Source organism: Anolis sagrei, chromosome 12 (genome assembly GCF_037176765.1).
Source record: "Anolis sagrei isolate rAnoSag1 chromosome 12, rAnoSag1.mat, whole genome shotgun sequence".
Taxonomy (NCBI): Eukaryota; Metazoa; Chordata; class Lepidosauria; order Squamata; family Dactyloidae; genus Anolis; species Anolis sagrei.
The window spans coordinates 1803876-1824368 of NC_090032.1; the positions used below are offsets into that span (position 1 = coordinate 1803876).

The 20493-nt window shown below is 43.6% G+C and overlaps 1 protein-coding gene across 4 annotated transcripts in view; it reads right to left on the minus strand.

Moving 5' to 3' along the window:
• Positions 1-20493, minus strand: part of GATAD2B (GATA zinc finger domain containing 2B) — a 76450-nt gene that overhangs the window by 14523 nt on the left and 41434 nt on the right. For all 4 annotated transcript variants that reach the window (XM_060757988.2, XM_067472312.1, XM_060757987.2 and 1 more), the window contains exons 2-6: positions 15486-15815; positions 6266-6398; positions 5987-6118; positions 2630-2761; positions 2321-2491 (exon numbers count right to left, since the gene is read on the minus strand). In XM_060757988.2, the coding sequence (XP_060613971.2) occupies positions 2321-2491; positions 2630-2761; positions 5987-6118; positions 6266-6398; positions 15486-15814 (897 nt within the window). In that variant the 5' untranslated portion in view covers position 15815. The remainder of the gene's footprint in view (positions 1-2320; positions 2492-2629; positions 2762-5986; positions 6119-6265; positions 6399-15485; positions 15816-20493) is intronic.

The window sequence follows — 20493 nt, forward strand, 5'->3', positions numbered from 1 at the left end:
TCATTCATTTACAACCAGGAGACAACATCAGCGGAAATATCACAATATAAGAGACCTTATTACAATCCAAAAAGACCTCACAACCTCCGAGGATGCCTGCCATAGTGCAGGCGAAACGTCAGGACAGAATGCTTCTAGAAGAGTTCCACCTTGTCTCCTGTGCTATGCTAATAATATAATATAATATAATATAATATAATATAATATAATATAATATATATACATATAATTTTTATAATATTATAATGTAATGCAATATAACACTAATATGTTAACATGTAATATAATTGCATAACATTATAACACTAATAATATTATGGTATTATAATTATATATTTATATTACATGTAATATTACTAATAATATTACAATATAATGGTATAGTACAATATAGTAATATTTAATACTGATATTGTACTATACTAATAATATAATATATTGCATGCATTTATATCTTGTAAGCTGCTTTGAATCCCCTTTGGGGTGAGACCTCACAACCTCTGAAGATGCCTGCCACAGATGCAGGCGAAACATCAGGACAGAATGCTTCTAGAAGAGTTCCACCTTGTCTCCAGTGCTATGCTAATAATATAATATAATATAATATAATATAATATAATATAATATAATATAATATATTGTATATATATATATATATATAATTTTTATAATATTATAATGTAATGCAATATAACACCAATAATAATATGGTATTATAATTATATATTTATATTACATGTAATATTACTAATAATATTACAATATAATGGTATAGTCCAATATAGTAACATTTAATACTGATATTGTACTATGCTAATAATATAATATATTGCACGTATTTATATCTTATAAGCTGCTTTGAATCCCCTTCGGGGTGAGACCTCACAACCTCTGAAGATGCCTGCCACAGATGCAGGCGAAACGTCAGGACAGAATGCTTCTAGTACTGTTTCACCTTGTCTCCTGTACTATACTTATAATATAATATATTGTATATACATATAATTTTTATGTTATAATGTAATGCAATATAACACCAATAATAATATGGTATTATAATTATATATTTATATTACATGTAATATTACTAATAATATTACAATATAATGGTATAGTCCAATATAGTAACATTTAATACTGATATTGTACTATGCTAATAATATAATATATTGTATGTATGTGTACTTGTAAGCTGCTTTGAATCCCCTTCGGGGTGAGACCTCAAAACCTCTGAAGATGCCTGCCACAGATGCAGGCGAAACATCAGGACAGAATGCTTCTAGTACTGTTTCACCTTGTCTCCTGTACTATACTTATAATATAATATATTGTATATACATATAGTTTTTATGTTATAATGTAATGCAATATAACACTAATAATAATACGATATTATAATTATATATTTATATTACATGTAATATTACTAATAATATTACAATATAATGATATAGTACAATATAGTAATATTTAATACTGATATTGTACTATGCTAATAATATAATATATTGTATGTATGCTTTGAATCCCCTTCGGGGTGAGACCTCACAACCTCTAAAGATGCCTGCCACAGATGCAGGCGAAACGTCAGGACAGAATGCTTCTAGAAGAGTTCCACCTTGTCTCCTGTGCTTTGCTAATAATATAATATAATATAATATAATATAATATAATATAATATAATATAATATAATATAATATAATATATTGTATATACATATAAATTTTATAATATTATAATGTAATGCAATATAATAATAATAACAATATATTATAATTATATATTTATATTACATGTAATATTACTAATAATATTACAATATAGTAATATTTAATACTGATACTGTACTATGCTAATAATATAATATATTGTATATACATATATTTTTTATATTATAATGTAATGCAATATAACACTAATAATAATACGATGTTATAAGTATATATTTATATTACATGTAATATTACTAATAATATTAAAATACAATGGCATAGTCCAATATAGTAATATATAATACTATGCTAATATAATATTTTGTATGTATATATATCTTATAAGCCGCTCAGAGTCCCCTTCAGAGTGAGAAGGGTGGCATATAAATGCCATAAATAAATAAATAAATAAATAAATAAATAAATAGAACATGGGCGTACAACCTGAAAAACCTACAAAAACCAAATTCTGATATACCTTCTCAATGAAATTGCAATATTTAAAATATTTACAAGTTTTAAAAGTTTTAAAAAGTTTTTAAAAGTTTTAAAAAGTTTTCGCGACACATTTACCACTTGGCAATGCTCGAATGTGTGTTCTACTCACCGGCTGGTAGCTGATGGCGGGGCTCATGCCCGGAGTGGTGGTGCGGATGAGTCCCGGTTTCGAGGGGATGCGCTGCCCTTGGAGCTGGGTGGGGTTCGGCGCAATGACGCGCTGCGACATAAGCATGTGGGGGAGGGCCGTGTTGGCGGCCGATCGGATGACGCTGTGACCCTGCCCGGAGAGTTGGGGAGAAAAACCACCGCGGGGTCAGCCAGATGACCAATTCTGAACCCCCCTCGTTCTCAAAGCCCGCACTTCCTGATTTCCATATGTCCAAGTTTTAGGAACTCCACCTCAAACGACACTTACCTGTAATGTGCGGAGGTTCTGGGGCTCAACCCCCTGAGCTCCAGGCCGGGAAGGAAGTTTGGACAGAGCCTGCTGTCCAACATGGGCAGGAGATGGCTGGACAATTGATGCTGCGTTCTGGACAACCGGAGTCTGGCAGGCAGGAAAAGGGAGAGACTGGCGTGAGAACCTAAGGGCTGAATGCCCCTAGATGGAAAGTCTGGTGGGCGCCATAGATGTTCTCTTTCCAAGCAAATATGGAGCATACTTTCCATGCAAACTGATATTAGATAACAGACATTGCGCTGGAAGACTCAAGATTTGGCCAGAGAAGACAAAATGTGTCCTCTGTAGCAGTGGTTCCCAACCTCTTTTTGACCAGGAAGCACATTGATCAAGGACCACTTTGACCAGGGACCACACTCCACAATTAGTACCAAAAGGACCGGGCTGTGGCGCAGTTGGCTGAGTGTCAGCTGCATTAAGATGACTCTGACCAAAAGGTCATGAGTTTGAAGCCAGCCCAGGTTGGAGTGGGTTTCCAACCAATTGTGTAGCCTGTTGTCGACCTTTGCAACCCAAAAGACAGTTGCATCTGTCAAGTAGGAAACTTAGGTACCACCTTAAAGTGTGGGAAGGCTAAATTAAATGATTTATGAGGCCATAACGAAGACTCCAGCAAAGCATTCCAGCGGGGAAGCATGCGGGGAATGCGGAAGTGCTTCATCAGCATTGCAGATGGACGATGAAATCGACAGCTCCCCTAGTGGCCGGAAAAAGTTAAACAGCCTCTGTCTATGTCTGTATAGAACACCTGGAACACCTCAGCAAGCGAGAGTCCAAAAGTGGCAGGCCCAAACCCAGCACCTCAATCCATGGGTGATACCAGATGAGAGACTCTCCCCTGGGCACACAGAAAACTGGGTGACTTGGAAGGCACTGAACAGACTGCACTCTGGCACCACGAGATGCAGAGCCAACCTTCAGAAATGGGGCTACAGGGTGGAATCCACGGCATGCGAGTGCGGAGAAGAGCAAACCACTGACCACCTGCTGCAATGCACCCTGAGCCCTGCCACATGCACGATGGAGGACCTTCTTGCGGCAATACCAGAGGCACTCCAAGTGGCCAGATACTGGTCAAAGGACATTTAACCAACTACCAAGTTTGCAAAATCTGTGTTTGTTTGTTTTTAATCTGCGTGTTTGTTTTGTTCTGTTAGAAATGTAATACAATGGTATGGTTGCTGATGAAACGATAAATAAAATATGTCTGTATATGTTTGTATGTCCGTACACTGTAATCCGCCCTGAGTCCCCTGCGGGGTGAGGAGAAGGGCGGAATATAAAAGCTGTAAATAAATAACTAAAATAAATCACTACTGACTGAAAGGTCAGGAGTTCGAAGCCAGCCCAGGTCGGAGTAAACGCCTGACCATTTGTCTAACTTGCTGTCGACCTTTGCAGCTCGAAAGACAGTTGCATCTGTCAAGTAGGAAATTTAGGTACCACTTATGCGGGGAGGCTAATATAACTAATTTACGATGCCATAAAACTCTCCAGCAGCATGCAAAAGAATGATGAAGTACTCCACTCGCGTCACAAGTGGGTGGTGAAGCGACAGCTCCCCTGGTGGCCTGAATTCAAAACATATCCTCATGAAGTTGGAAAGTTAAATAGCCTCTGTGTGTCTGTCTATATATGTTGTGTCTCTATGGCAGGGGTCCCCAGATGTTTTTGGCCTTCAACTCCCAGAAATCCTAACAGCTGGTAAACTGGCTGAGATTTCTGGGAGTTGTAGGCCAAAAACATCTGGGGATCCCAGGTTGAGAGCCACTGCTCTATGGCATTGAATGTTTGCCATGTATACGTGCATTGTGATCCGCCCTGAGTCCCCTCCAGCAAAGCATTCCAGCGGGGAAGCATGCGGGGAATGCGGAAGTGCTTCATCAGCGTCGCAGATGGACGATGAAAGCGACAGCTCCCCTGGCGGCCAGAAAAAAAGTTAAATAGCCTCTGTGTATGTTTGTATGTCAAAAATTGGCATTGAATGTTTGCCATATATATGTACACTGTAATCCGCCCTGAGTCCCCGGCGGGGTGAGAAAGGCGGAATATAAATACTGTATATAAATAAATAAATACTTTAAAAATTATTTATTACTTAAAATATTTCTAGCCTACCTTCTACCTGAAGATCTCAGGTAGGCGTACACTGGCTACTCTAAATATAAATAAATAATAAATAAATAAGGGTTACGAATCAGTTGTTGGTCAATGAGCAGGTCCTTTGCTAGGCCTGGGGTGAGCCATCCGGCCACAAGCGGGCCCTCCTCTGGGCCTCCGGGGTGAGCCGCACATGCTCTGGCCCTGCTTTAGATAACATGTACTCTCATGCTAGCACTACCTCTCATGCTAGTGCTACCTCTTGCGAGAGGGTCGTGCTAGTGCAAGAGGTAGGGCGGGATGCGGAAGGGGGTGGTGGCTAAATGACGTTTTGCAAAAATGTACGCTGAATCAGGTTAACAGCTGAAAAGCACGTGTCAAAAAGGTGCACTTAACACCTGATTCCAAGTGAAATATGTGCATATTTGCCTGACTGTATATCCCTGCAGTCAAGGAAAAGACGTGATTTCATTTGTATTTTAAAATCCCAAAATAGCTGATCTGAGCAGCAAACAAATGGAGCAATGGACACACAGGTGGCTAAATGGAATCACAAATGGAAAGCAATTACAATGAGAATTCTCCACTAGGTGGGAGGCTCAGAACTCAGATCGCTGCTTGTGAGAAATGGGCCAAGCAACGGCTTGTATTGAAAAAAATACAGATGTTGGGTTTCTCGTAAGTCAAGGAATCACTGTATAAGAAATTTCAAAACAGCTGATGCGAGCAGTTAACAAATGGAGCCATGGACACACAGGTGGCTAAATGGAATCACAAATGGAAATCAATTACAATGAGAACTCTCCATCAGGTGGGAGGCTTGGAACTCAGGTCGCTGCTTGCGAGAAATGGCCCAAGCGACAGCTTGTATTGCAAAAAAATACATATGTTGGGTCTCTCATAAGTCAAGGAATCACTATATAAGAAATTCCAAAACAGCTGATCCGAGCAGTAAACAAATGGAGTCATGGACACACAGGTGGCTAAATGGAATCACAAATGGAAAGCAATTACAATGATAACTCTCCACCAGGTGGGAGGCTCGGAACTCAGATTGTTGCTTGTGAGAAATGGGCCGAGTGATGCCTTGTATTGCAAAAAATTCATATGTTGGGTCGCTCGTAAGTCAAGGTATCACTGTATAAGAAAGCTGTACTGTACAAAAGTCTGATCCCCACTGTATTATACAACCAGTCCCAATCGATGCTTTACCTTCTGTACCACATTCTCTTTTTGTAGCTGGCTCTGCCGTAGCTTCTTCAGCAGCACCAGCCGGGCCTCCTCGAGTCGCAGCTCGTCCCGGAGCTGCTTAATGAGCTGCTGCCTTTCCTCAAGACCTTTGCCCTGCAGAGAGAGAAGGGGGGGGGGGGGGGAAGTACTCTGAATCTAACACATCCAGATTTATCTTCTAGGGTAGCCAAGAGAAAGAGCCCCCAAAGCGAGCCTGTATCACCTGGGGGTCAGCATCTTTCTCAGCCATGCTGCCCTTACCTTGAACATTTCCAGATTGGCAGCCTTGAGCCGCTCTTCCATGCGAGAGCTGGAACGGGGACTGGAGGCTTCGTTGTCGGAAAGGACAATGATGTCCGGTGACGGGGTGAGCCGGCCCCGGTCCTGGTCACTGCTGGATGTGGATGGAGAGAAAGGAACTCAATTACACACGTTTCCTGAACCAGACTGCAATGGGTAATGGAAGCCAAGTTGTTTCCCCATCACCGTGGTTCTCTTCCCATAATGTAGGATTTTTTTGGATTTACTCATGGACAAAAACTATAAGTCAGAGAATGTCCATCCAAAATACTGTCCTGACTTCCCTTAGGTTCTTCCAGGGAAGAACCTAAGGGAAGTCAGGACAGTATTTTCTTTCCAGGGAAGAACCTAAGAGGCATTTCCACCCCTTGGAACAGGTACATTTTAAAGTGCAACTCTAGACAACAATAAATAGATGGCTTTGGATAGAATAGGGAAAGCTTAACACTTTTGTGGTGTTTGTTTTGCTGTCTCTTCAAAAGTTTTGCTGCCCCTCTTCAAAAGATTTCACCTCACATTCTGTCTCTGTGATCATTGGATTTTGAAAAAAGGCTTGTTGTAGAATAATAAACGTAATAATAATAATAATAATAATAATAAAAAATCGAGTAAAATAATAACTGTAATAACAATAAAATAAAATATTAAATAAAATGACAATAAATAAATAATAAATGTAATAACAATAATAGAGTAAAATAATAAATGTAACAATAATAAAGTCAAATAAGAATGCAATAAATAATAATTGTAATAAAAATAATAGATTAAAATAATAAATGTAATAATAATAATAATAAATGTAATAATTGAGTAAAATAATAAATGTAATAATAATAGAGTGAAATAATATGTGAATAAAACAATACACGTAAAAATAATGGAGTAAAATATTAAATATAACAACAATAATAAAGTAAAATAATGACAATAATGACAATAAATAAATAAATGTAATAACATGTAATAACAAATGTAATAACAAAATCGAGTAAAATAATAAATGTAATAGTAATAGAGTGAAATAATAAATGGTAATAACAATAGAGTGAAATAATAAATGTAGTAATAATAATAATAATACAGTAAAATAATGTACATAATAAAAATAATAGAGTAAAATAATAAATGTAATCATAATAAAAATAGAGTAAAATAATAAATGTAATAACAATAATGTAAAATAATAAATGTAATAATAATAGAGTAATATAAGTGTAATAATAACAGAGTAAAATAATAAATGTAATAATAACTATAATAAATAGAGAAAATAATAAATGTAATAATAATAATAAAGTAAAATAATATAAATATAATAATAGTAATAACAGTGAAATAATAAATAACATTGACTCGAGTATAAGCCGAAGGGGGGCTTTTTCGGCCTAAAAATGGGGCTGAAAAACTCAGCTTATACGCAAGTATATATGGTAGTTTAAGGCTGTTTTAAACAGTTCACATAATTCTCATCTGGGAAAGGTGAATGAATCCCAAGCAGAAGACTGCAACCCATTTTACATCCTAAGATTGTGTGCTATTTGTACAAAGCAGCACTGAAAGGGTGTCATCAAAAAAGCCCTGAACCTTGGGTACTTCACTCCATTTGCAAAGGGTCAGGTTCTACATTAACATGTTGCTGGGTCCAAGTAATCTGTCCATATCTGGGCTGAGGACTAAATCCAGGCAGACAAAGAAGCAAGACCCTTCTCAGATATCCCTGGCTCTTATTAAGGAGTCCAGGTTCCCAACTCAACAGGAGAGAAGCAAAGGGGAGGTAAATATATTCACAGGTAGCCCTGTTCAGCTTCAGAAATGATCCGAGATGGATGTTCAGATTAGAAGGCCGAGGAGAAGGTTCTTTAGAATGACAAAATTACCTGAATTCCATTGTAAACATTGGAAATAGGCTGCTTTGGCATGGGGGGACCAGACCAAAGACCGGACCAAACGCTGACCCAGAAGTCAATGGCCAGTGCCCCAAAACGTCCGCCACTTCCTATCCCGTGGAGACGAGTGATGCCGTCGAGCGCGAGCCAATTGCGGCGGCCCACCATTGTGACATCACACCCACACAAAGGGAGGTGCGGCCGGGACATATTTTGAGGTGCTCGCTGTCCAAGAACAGCGGAGGCAGATGAGGAATGCTCTTGGTCTCTTGGTCTCCTACATCACATTTCCAGGTCAACAGAAGAGAGACCCTACTGTGACAGAACACCGAGAATACATTCTTTGGTGGAAGGTCTCAGTTGAGGAACACCTTTCTCCAAGCGGAGAAAGGCCTCAACATGGAGGTTGGCTCACTTGCACAATGTTCACCATGACTTGAAACACGAAGGGTGGGCCTCTTTTAGAAAACCAACGGCAAGATCCTCTTTGGATTAAACTGAGAACATTGAGATACTCATGTAGACCCATATGCTGAATTATGAGTCAACAGCATGATTGCAGCTGCTTAAAAAGCCAATGGAATTCTAGGCTCACATCCATAGGAGTCTAGATCAGTGGTTCTCAAACAGTGGGTCCCCACATCTTTTGGCCTTCAACTCCTAGGTCTACCACTCTATGACCTATCTATATCTATCATGACCTCAAGGTAGGCCTCTCTTAGGTCTATCATTTTATCATCCATCCATCTATTGCAGTGGTTCTCAACTTGTGGGTCCCAGATGTTTTGACCTTCAACTCCTAGGTCTATCACTCTATGATCTATCTATCAGGACCTGAAGGTAGGTCTCTCTTAGGTCTATCACTCTATCATCCATCTATCTACCTATTGCAGTGGTTCTCAACCTGTGAGTCCCCAGGTGTTTTGGCCTTCAACACCTAGATCTATCATCTATCTATCTATCTATCTATCTATCTATCTATCTATCTATCTATCTGGACCTGAAGGTAGGCCTCTCTTAGGTCTATCACTCTATCATCCATCCATCTATTGCAGTGGTTCTCAACCTGTGGATCCCCAGATGTTTTGGCCTTCAACCCCTAGGTCTATCACTCTATCATCTATCTATCAGGACCTGAAGTTAGGCCTGTCTAGGTCTATTGCTCTATCATCTATCTATCTATTGCAGTGGTTCCCAACCGATGGGTCCCCTCATGTTTTGACCTTCTAGGTCTATCACTATCATCCATCCATCCATCCATCTATCTATCTATCTATCTATCTATTGCAGTGGTTCTCAACCTGTGGGTCCCCCCAGATGTTTTGGCCTTCAACTCCTAGGTCTATCACTCTATCATCTGTCTGTTGCAGTGGTTCTCAACCTGTGGGTCCTCTCAGATGTTTTGGCCTTCAACTCCTAGGTCTATCACTCTATCATTTATCAGGACCTGAAGGTAGGCCTCTCTTAGGTCTATCACTCAATCATCCATGTGGTTGTAGTCAGCCTCTCCCCTCCTGACATCTCTGTTGCCTCAGCACTATAAGAGGGTTTCGCAAGACCAGTCACTTTCATTCCTGTGTGGTTTTGAGGCAACTGTGTTGTAATGGTGAGGTTGTGGACCGTATTTTTATTCTTGCAGACCACTGGTGGTCCATGGACCATGGGATGGGAACCACCGCTCTAAAGACTAAGTAGGTCACAAGAGAAGCAATGGTGCCCCTCAATTCCATTTTGGTCTAATTCTGGGCATTTAAGAGAGATATCGACAATCTGGAACGTGTCCAGTGGAGGACAACTCAAATGATCAAAGGTCTTAAAAAGCTGGGTCCTGATAGATAGATTGATGATAGAATGATAGGCCTAGGAGTTGAAGGCCAAAACCTCTGGGCACCCACCGGTTGAGAACTACTGCAATAGATAGATAGACGGATGATGGAGTGATAGACCTAAGAGAGGCCTACCTTCAGGTCTTGATAGATAGATAGGTAAGTAGGTAGATAGATTGATAGATGATAGAGTTATAGACCTAAGAGAGGCCTACCTTCAGGTCTTGATAGATAGATAGGTAGGTAGATAGGTAGATAGAAAGATGATAGAGTGATAGACCTAAGAGAGGCCTACCTTCAGGTCTAGATAGATAGGTAGATAGATAGATGATAGAGTGATAGACCTAAGAGAGGCCTACCTTCAGGTCTTGATAGATAGATAGGTAGGTAGATAGGTAGATAGAAAGATGATAGAGTGATAGACCTAAGAGAGGCCTACCTTCAGGTCTAGATAGATAGGTAGATAGATAGATGATAGAGTGATAGACCTAAGAGAGGCCTACCTTCAGGTCTTGATAGATAGATAGGTAGGTAGGTAGGTAGGTAGATAGATGATAGAGTGATAGACCTAAGAGAGGTCTACCTTCAGGTCTTGATAGATAGGTAGGTAGGTAGGTAGGTAGGTAGATAGATGATAGAGTGATAGACCTATGAGAGGCCTACCTTCAGGTCCTGATAGATAGATAGATAGATGATTTAGTGATAGACCTATGTGAGGCCTACCTTCAGGTTTTGATAAATAGATAGGTAGGTAGGTAGGTAGATAGATAGATAGATAGAGTGACAGACCTAAGAGAGGCCTACCTTTAGGTTCTGATAGATAGATAGATAGATAGGTAGGTAGGTAGGTAGATGATAGAGTGTAGGTAGGTAGGTAGATGATAGAGTGATAGACCCAAGAGTTGAAGGCCAAAACATCCATCTATCCATCTATTTCAGTGGTTCTCAGCTGGGTCTGCTTAGCTTGCAGCAGGGAAGGTTGAGAGGAGACATGAGAACCTTTGAAAAAGGAGAAGGCTTTTGGACTAGGACTCAATGGAGCCATGGCTTCAAATGACAGGAAAGGAGATTTCACTTGAACATGAGGACGAACTTCCTGGATGGAAGAGGCCACAGTGGAAGGGAGTTGGCCTGGATGGCCTTTGGGGTCTCTTCCAACTCTGTGATTCTTGGAGAAATGCTGGCAAGCCTCTGGACTCCCATTTTGAGCTGCTGCAAAATCCTGACTCAGCCCTGCAGTCGCAAGCGGCAGGGAGGCGAGGCGCCAGCCGTGGGCGGAAGGAGAGGTGCCTGAATGGCAAAAGTGCCGTGGACACCATGCCGTGTGGCTGGTGTTTGGCTTGGACTGCCTGCCCGCACACCATCTGCTTGTTGGTCATCGTCCCACATTGCACTCCCGATAGAATCGTGGTTGGACGAGACCTCAAGGGCCATCCAATCTGACCCTCTTCATCCAGGCAGGAAAATACAATCATAGCCTCCTCACCCAGCAGAAGGAGAGTCCAATGGACTCACAAGCAGTCTACAGTGTTCCCCCGCTACTTCGCGGTTCGCTTTTTCACGGGGATTTTGGTTGGACGAGACCTCAAGGGCCATCCAATCTGACCCTCTTCATCCAGGCAGGAAAATACAATCATAGTTTTCTCACCCAGCAGAAGGAGAGTCCACTGGGCTCACAAGCAGTATACAGTGTTCCCCCGCTACTTCGCGGTTCGCTTTTTCGCGGGGTTTTTGGTTGGACGAGACCTCAAGGGCCATCCAATCTGACCCTCTTCATCCAGGCAGGAAAATACAATCATAGCCTCCTCACCCAGCAGAAGGAGACTCCACTGGACTCACGAGCAGTCTACAGTGTTCCCCCGCTACTTCGTGGTTCGCTTTTTCGCGGGGTTTTTGGTTGGACGAGACCTCAAGGGCCATCCAATCTGACCCTCTTCATCCAGGCAGGAAAATACAATCATAGCCTCCTCACCCAGCAGAAGGAGACTCCACTGGACTCACGAGCAGTCTACAGTGTTCCCCCGCTACTTCGCGGTTCGCTTTTTCGTGGGGTTTTTGGTTGGACGAGACCTCAAGGGCCATCCAATCTGACCCTCTTCATCCAGGCAGGAAAATACAATCATAGCTTTCTCACCCAGCAAAAGGAGACTCCACTGGGCTCACAAGCAGTATACAGTGTTCCCCCGCTACTTCGCGGTTCGCTTTTTCGCGGGGTTTTTGGTTGGACGAGACCTCAAGGGCCATCCAATCTGACCCTCTTCATCCAGGCAGGAAAATACAATCATAGCTTTCTCACCCAGCAAAAGGAGACTCCACTGGGCTCACAAGCAGTCTACAGTGTTCCCCCGCTACTTCGTGGTTCGCTTTTTCGCGGGGATTTTGGTTGGACGAGACCTCAAGGGCCATCCAATCTGACCCTCTTCATCCAGGCAGGAAAATACAATCATAGCCTCCTCACCCAGCAGAAGGAGACTCCACTGGACTCACGAGCAGTCTACAGTGTTCCCCCGCTACTTCGCGGTTCGCTTTTTCGCGGGGTTTTTGGTTGGATGAGACCTCAAGGGCCATCCAATCTGACCCTCTTCATCCAGGCAGGAAAATACAATCATAGCTTTCTCACCCAGCAAAAGGAGACTCCACTGGGCTCACAAGCAGTATACAGTGTTCCCCCGCTACTTCGCGGTTCGCTTTTTCGTGGGGTTTTTGGTTGGACGAGACCTCAAGGGCCATCCAATCTGACCCTCTTCATCCAGGCAGGAAAATACAATCATAGCCTCCTCACCCAGCAGAAGGAGAGTCCACTGGACTCACGAGCAGTCTACAGTGTTCCCCCGCTACTTCGCGGTTCGCTTTTTCGCGGGGTTTTTGGTTGGACGAGACCTCAAGGGCCATCCAATCTGACCCTCTTCATCCAGGCAGGAAAATACAATCATAGCTTTCTCACCCAGCAAAAGGAGACTCCACTGGGCTCACAAGCAGTATACAGTGTTCCCCCGCTACTTCGCGGTTCGCTTTTTCGTGGGGTTTTTGGTTGGACGAGACCTCAAGGGCCATCCAATCTGACCCTCTTCATCCAGGCAGGAAAATACAATCATAGCCTCCTCACCCAGCAGAAGGAGAGTCCAATGGACTCACAAGCAGTCTACAGTGTTCCCCCGCTACTTCGCGGTTCGCTTTTTCACGGGGATTTTGGTTGGACGAGACCTCAAGGGCCATCCAATCTGACCCTCTTCATCCAGGCAGGAAAATACAATCATAGTTTTCTCACCCAGCAGAAGGAGAGTCCACTGGGCTCACAAGCAGTATACAGTGTTCCCCCGCTACTTCGCGGTTCGCTTTTTCGCGGGGTTTTTGGTTGGACGAGACCTCAAGGGCCATCCAATCTGACCCTCTTCATCCAGGCAGGAAAATACAATCATAGCCTCCTCACCCAGCAGAAGGAGACTCCACTGGACTCACGAGCAGTCTACAGTGTTCCCCCGCTACTTCGTGGTTCGCTTTTTCGCGGGGTTTTTGGTTGGACGAGACCTCAAGGGCCATCCAATCTGACCCTCTTCATCCAGGCAGGAAAATACAATCATAGCCTCCTCACCCAGCAGAAGGAGACTCCACTGGACTCACGAGCAGTCTACAGTGTTCCCCCGCTACTTCGCGGTTCGCTTTTTCGTGGGGTTTTTGGTTGGACGAGACCTCAAGGGCCATCCAATCTGACCCTCTTCATCCAGGCAGGAAAATACAATCATAGCTTTCTCACCCAGCAAAAGGAGACTCCACTGGGCTCACAAGCAGTATACAGTGTTCCCCCGCTACTTCGCGGTTCGCTTTTTCGCGGGGTTTTTGGTTGGACGAGACCTCAAGGGCCATCCAATCTGACCCTCTTCATCCAGGCAGGAAAATACAATCATAGCTTTCTCACCCAGCAAAAGGAGACTCCACTGGGCTCACAAGCAGTCTACAGTGTTCCCCCGCTACTTCGTGGTTCGCTTTTTCGCGGGGATTTTGGTTGGACGAGACCTCAAGGGCCATCCAATCTGACCCTCTTCATCCAGGCAGGAAAATACAATCATAGCTTTCTCACCCAGCAAAAGGAGACTCCACTGGGCTCACAAGCAGTATACAGTGTTCCCCCGCTACTTCGCGGTTCGCTTTTTCGTGGGGTTTTTGGTTGGACGAGACCTCAAGGGCCATCCAATCTGACCCTCTTCATCCAGGCAGGAAAATACAATCATAGCCTCCTCACCCAGCAGAAGGAGACTCCACTGGACTCACGAGCAGTCTACAGTGTTCCCCCGCTACTTCGTGGTTCGCTTTTTCGCGGGGTTTTTGGTTGGACGAGACCTCAAGGGCCATCCAATCTGACCCTCTTCATCCAGGCAGGAAAATACAATCATAGCCTCCTCACCCAGCAGAAGGAGACTCCACTGGACTCACGAGCAGTCTACAGTGTTCCCCCGCTACTTCGCGGTTCGCTTTTTCGTGGGGTTTTTGGTTGGACGAGACCTCAAGGGCCATCCAATCTGACCCTCTTCATCCAGGCAGGAAAATACAATCATAGCTTTCTCACCCAGCAAAAGGAGACTCCACTGGGCTCACAAGCAGTATACAGTGTTCCCCCGCTACTTCGCGGTTCGCTTTTTCGCGGGGTTTTTGGTTGGACGAGACCTCAAGGGCCATCCAATCTGACCCTCTTCATCCAGGCAGGAAAATACAATCATAGCTTTCTCACCCAGCAAAAGGAGACTCCACTGGGCTCACAAGCAGTCTACAGTGTTCCCCCGCTACTTCGTGGTTCGCTTTTTCGCGGGGATTTTGGTTGGACGAGACCTCAAGGGCCATCCAATCTGACCCTCTTCATCCAGGCAGGAAAATACAATCATAGCCTCCTCACCCAGCAGAAGGAGAGTCCACTGGACTCACGAGCAGTCTACAGTGTTCCCCCGCTACTTCGCGGTTCGCTTTTTCGCGGGGTTTTTGGTTGGACGAGACCTCAAGGGCCATCCAATCTGACCCTCTTCATCCAGGCAGGAAAATACAATCATAGCTTTCTCACCCAGCAAAAGGAGACTCCACTGGGCTCACAAGCAGTATACAGTGTTCCCCCGCTACTTCGCGGTTCGCTTTTTCGTGGGGTTTTTGGTTGGACGAGACCTCAAGGGCCATCCAATCTGACCCTCTTCATCCAGGCAGGAAAATACAATCATAGCCTCCTCACCCAGCAGAAGGAGAGTCCACTGGGCACACAAGCAGTCTACAGTGTTCCCCCGCTACTTCGCGGTTCGCTTTTTCGCGGGGTTTTTGGTTGGACGAGACCTCAAGGGCCATCCAATCTGACCCTCTTCATCCAGGCAGGAAAATACAATCATAGCCTCCTCACCCAGCAGAAGGAGAGTCCACTGGGCTCACGAGCAGTCTACAGTGTTCCCCCGCTACTTCGCAGTTCGCTTTTTCGCGGGGTTTTTGCCTTACCTCCTCTTTGCGCTCATGTCCACCGGCTCGTCGTTGATGTTCTCCTTGCCCGGCCTGGCCGAGGAGCGTCCATCGGCGTGTGGCCGCAGGTTCCCGTTGAGCTTCTCCTCATAGACCTTCAGGCCGTCCTGCTTGACCGGCAGCTCGTGGGGCACCTCGATGCCCGCCAGGTCCTTCCGCTTGAGCAGCGCCAGCATTTTCAGCCGCTCCATGGCTTCGTGGCCCTCCATCTTCAGTCGCTTGGCCAGGACGTCATCCCGCTCCTCGGCTTGGTCCAGGCTCCGCTTCAAGAGGTTCAGGCGCAGGGCGTCCTCCGTCATGCGGTCCATCCTAAGCGGGGAAAAGAAAGGATTTATAGTTCACCTACATCCCAAGAGCACAGTGAACCCAAACAATGATGGGTTTGGACCAAGCTTTACACACATACCCAATATGCCCAAATTTGAATACTGGTCGATTTGGAGGGGAATGGGCCAGGACATTTTGGAGTTGTAGGTACTGGGATTTCTAGTTCACCTGGAATCAACGAGCACCCTGAACTCCACCAAAGATGGAATTGGAGCAAACTTGGCACACAGAGCCCCCATGACCAGCAAAACATCCAGGAGGTCTTTGGGGGAAATTCACCTTGATTTGGGGGAGTTGTAGTTCACCTATATCCAGATAATAATAATAATAATACTATATCCAGATAACACTGTGAACCCAAACACCGATGAATCTGGGCCAAACATGGCACACATACCCGATATGCTGAAATTTGATTACTGGAGAGGTTTGGGGGGAATTGACCTTAATTTCTGGGAGTTGTAGTTCACCCACAACCAAGGAAACTGTGACTTCCATCGATGATAGACATGGACCAAACCTGGCACACAAAATCCTCATGGCTAACTCAACCTACTAGAGGGGTTTGAGGGGACCAGTCCACCATAATGGGAGTTGTAGTTTACCCTACAGCCAGAGAGCACAGCGAATTCCACTTGTGATGCATCTACTGCAAACTTGCCCAATATAACCAACTTTAAGTACTGGTGGAATTTCAGGGGGTTAACTTGGCATAATGGGAGTTGTAGTTCACCCACAACCAGGGAAACGCGACTTCCACCAACGACAAACGTGGACCAAACTTGGCTAACCTTCATGGCTAACTCAAACTACTAGAGGGGTTTGAGGGTACTGGTTCACCATAGTGGGAGTTGTAGTTTACCCTACAGCCAGGGAGCACAACAAACTCCACTGATGATGCATCTACCGCAAACTTGCCCAACATAACCAACTTTAAGTACTGATGGAGTTTCAGGGGGTTTACCTGGCATAATGGGAGTTGTAGTTCACCCACAACCGTATGCATTTTGGACAATCAAAGAATCGACTTTTCCAAATAAGACGGGCAAAGAATCAGAAAATACCAGATACCTGGAAAGAAGCTAATATAACAATGCTCCACAAAGAAAACACAGATCCATCAGATGTAAAGAACTATCGACCGATTTCCTTACTGAATTTGGACTACAAAATTTTCACCAACATCTTAGTGGAGAGACTAAAATCCTACCTCAAAAATTGGATTAAAGATGACCAAAGAGGCTTCCTCCCCCAAAGAAACATCAAAGATAATGTGAGAACAATAACCGACTTATTGGAATACTATGAAGCCAACAACCAGAAAGAACTGGCATTTATATTTATAGATGCAGAGAAAGCTTTCGATAGTGTTAATTGGAATCTATATAAATAAAAATGTAATGTTTGTTTGTGGGATTAACAGAACTCAAAAACCACTGGATGAATTGACACCAAATTCGGACACAAGACACCTAACAACCCAATGTATGATCTTCACTAAAAAAAAATGATTTTGTCATTTGGGAGTTGTAGTTGCTGTGATTTATAGTTCACTTACAATCAAAGGGCATTCTGAACCCCACCAACGATGGAATTGAACCAAACTTGACACACAGTTCGCCCATGACCAACAGAAAATACTGGAAGGGTTTGGTGGGCAGTGTCCTTTGGTTTTGGAGTTGTAGTTCACCTACATCCAGAGAGCACTGTGGTCTCAAACAATGGGGGATCTGGACCAAACTCTACACAAATACTCAATATGCCCAAATGTGAACACTGGTGGAGTTTGGAGAAAATAGAATCTTGACATTTGGGAGTTGTAGTTGCCGGGATTTATAGTTCACCTACAATCACAGAGCATTCTGAACCCCACTGATAGAATTCATAGAATCAAAGAGTTGGAAGAGACCTCATGGGCCATCCAGTCCAACCCCTGCCAAGAAGCAGGAATATTGCATTCAAATCACCCCTCACAGATGGCCATCCAGCCTCTGTTTAAAAGCTTCCAAAGAAGGAGCCTCCACCACACTCCGGGGCAGAGAGTTCCACTGGCAAGAATTGGGCCAAACCTCCCACATAGAACCCCCATGTCGGCCACAGCAACGTGTAGCAGGGGATCGCTAGTTTTTTTTAAATTATTTTTGCTCAAAGAAATAGATGCTGGATATTACTTTATAGGTAAAGGTTGTCCCCTGACATTAAGTCCAGTCATGTCTGACTCTGGGGTGTGGTGCTCATCTCCATTTCTAAGCCGAAGAGCCAGCGTTGTCCGTAGACACCTCCAAGGTCATGTGGCCGGCATGACTGCATGGAGCGCCGTTACTTTCCCGCCGGAGCGGTACCTATTGATCTACTCACATTTGCATGTTTTCGAACTGCTAGGTTGGCAGAAGCTAGGGCTGATAGCGGAAGCTCACGCCGCTCCTCGGAATCGAACCTGCGACCTTTCGATCAACACGCTCAGCAGCTCAGTGCTTTAACCAAATGCCATTAAATAAATATATACTACCCAAGAAGCGAAAATCATTATAGCCTTGATAAGGTTTTCAGAATATGTTTGCTGAACAGCTGAGAAAGATGACTGAGAATCATATATCCCAAGAGAAGGTGAAAGCCCTTGTTGAAGATACAAAAAAATTAATAATTCTGGACTAATAAACCACATTCTTGCGACAACAATTTTTTTTATGGGAGCCCCGGAGGAGAATGTCCTCCATCTCTGGAGAAGGCTTGGCTGGGAATGCCTTTCGGAGAGCCAAAGCGGAGCCAGAGGAAGGCGGCCGGGCAAGATGGGGCACGCTTTTGGGGAGAGGTACGCCTCCGGAGCCGCGAAAGAGCGCCTGCGTTGGGCAATTGCCTCCACTTTAAGATGAATCCTCGTCACGCTGCATTTCTTGGCTAACATGTCTGCTTTGAGACCTTCCCCAAGTTTTGGAAACCGAAAAGGAACCATACAATGAAGATACAACACTACATCCCCCAAAATATCTTTTGTTAGAAAGTGTGCCTTTAATATATGTTTATGTTTGTTGGAGTTCAGCCTGGGATTGTGTTTCAGGATCAGGGTGCTTTGGATGTGGGGAGTGATGTCAATGAGTTGCAGGATGAGTTTCAAGATGGCAACCGTTTGGCCAGGGATATTGATGCACAGAAATACCAGGAGATCCCTGTTCAGAGTGTAGTTTCCCGTAATAATGTCCCTGAGGGGTGTGGGGATGATGGTGTGCTTTCTGAATTGTTACCAGAGAATTCCCATGATAGGGAACATGAAAACAGCTCGGCAGAAATTAATGAACAAATAGATAGACAGGGAAGAGATTAGTCAAAACAGGAGAGCCAAACAATGGCTTCGGCGGTCTGCCAGGCTCCGAGAGAAAAAGATAAGAAATTCTCAGCTAAAGCAAAACCAATTTCTGAGTGCTAGAGACATAGGTAACGAGGAGATAAAAGTCCCAAGTACAGGATATGTAGTCAGATGAAGCATCTTTTGGAATCTCGTCCTTGTTCATGGAAACTTTGATTGGAAAATTCATGTTTTAAGTGCCTTTGTTTCATGGTTTTGATCTATGCTTCTATATTCATGCCTTGGATTCGTGTTTCCTGATTTCTTGCATTTTATTTGGGAAGTTTTGACTTCGTTTTTATGGGCTTTGCTGGACTATTACCCTGGACGACCTTGTTCTTGCTTATCTTTCTACCTAATTGGATTTACCCATTTCTTTAAAGTGTTTTTTTACCTTACTGTTTTTTAATTATCTTCAATAAAAGGATTGTTTTCCATCCAACGGTGTGATGTTTAAAGTCAGAGGGCTTTTCCTGTCCTGGAATACAACAATGTTTCTGATTCCCCTTACTTATGTCTGTCTGTCTATTTGTTCAGTTTGGTCCAGATCCATCAAGCCATATAAGAGCCCGAGGCAAACTAACACTGAGGCCTACTCATACTGAGACCTTCTCACACTGAGGCCGTTTGATGGGAGGCTGCCAATGAAGACCAGAAGCTGAAGGCGGTATTTCAGAGGAACTGGCAAAATACCTCTGAGTCTGTATGTATGTATGTATGTATGTTGGTTTGTTCATCCCATATACATACATACTTTCTCTCTCTCTCTGTTTATCTATGGCCTCAAGTCCCTTGTCAACTTATGGTGACGCTATAAATCCCATAGCACTTCTTAGACAAGCAACACTCAGAGGTATTTTTTCCAGTTCCCCTGAAATATTGCTTTCAGCGTCTGGTCTTCATTGGCAGCCTCCCATCAAATAGGTCCTCAGTGTGAGAAGGCCTCAGTGTTAGTTCGTCTCAGAGTGAGAGAGAGACCTCAGTGGGAGAAAAGCCTCAGAATGAGTAATAATATAATAATAATAAAATAAAACTTTATTTATACCCAGCTACCATCTCCCCAAGGGGACTCGGGGCGGCTTACATGAGGCCAAGCCCAGCAATACAACAATGCAAATATACAACATAACAATACAACAATAGAATAAAAACAAAATAAAATACAAGAAATATTATAAATAAACACATCAGACCATATAAAATCAAAATATTTGAACACTAAGAATTAATCATAGTGGCCAGGTCTGGTTACAAGGATTAAGGGATTGAGAGAAGGCCCCAGTGTAAGAGAGGTGTCAGTCTGAGAGAGCCCTCAGA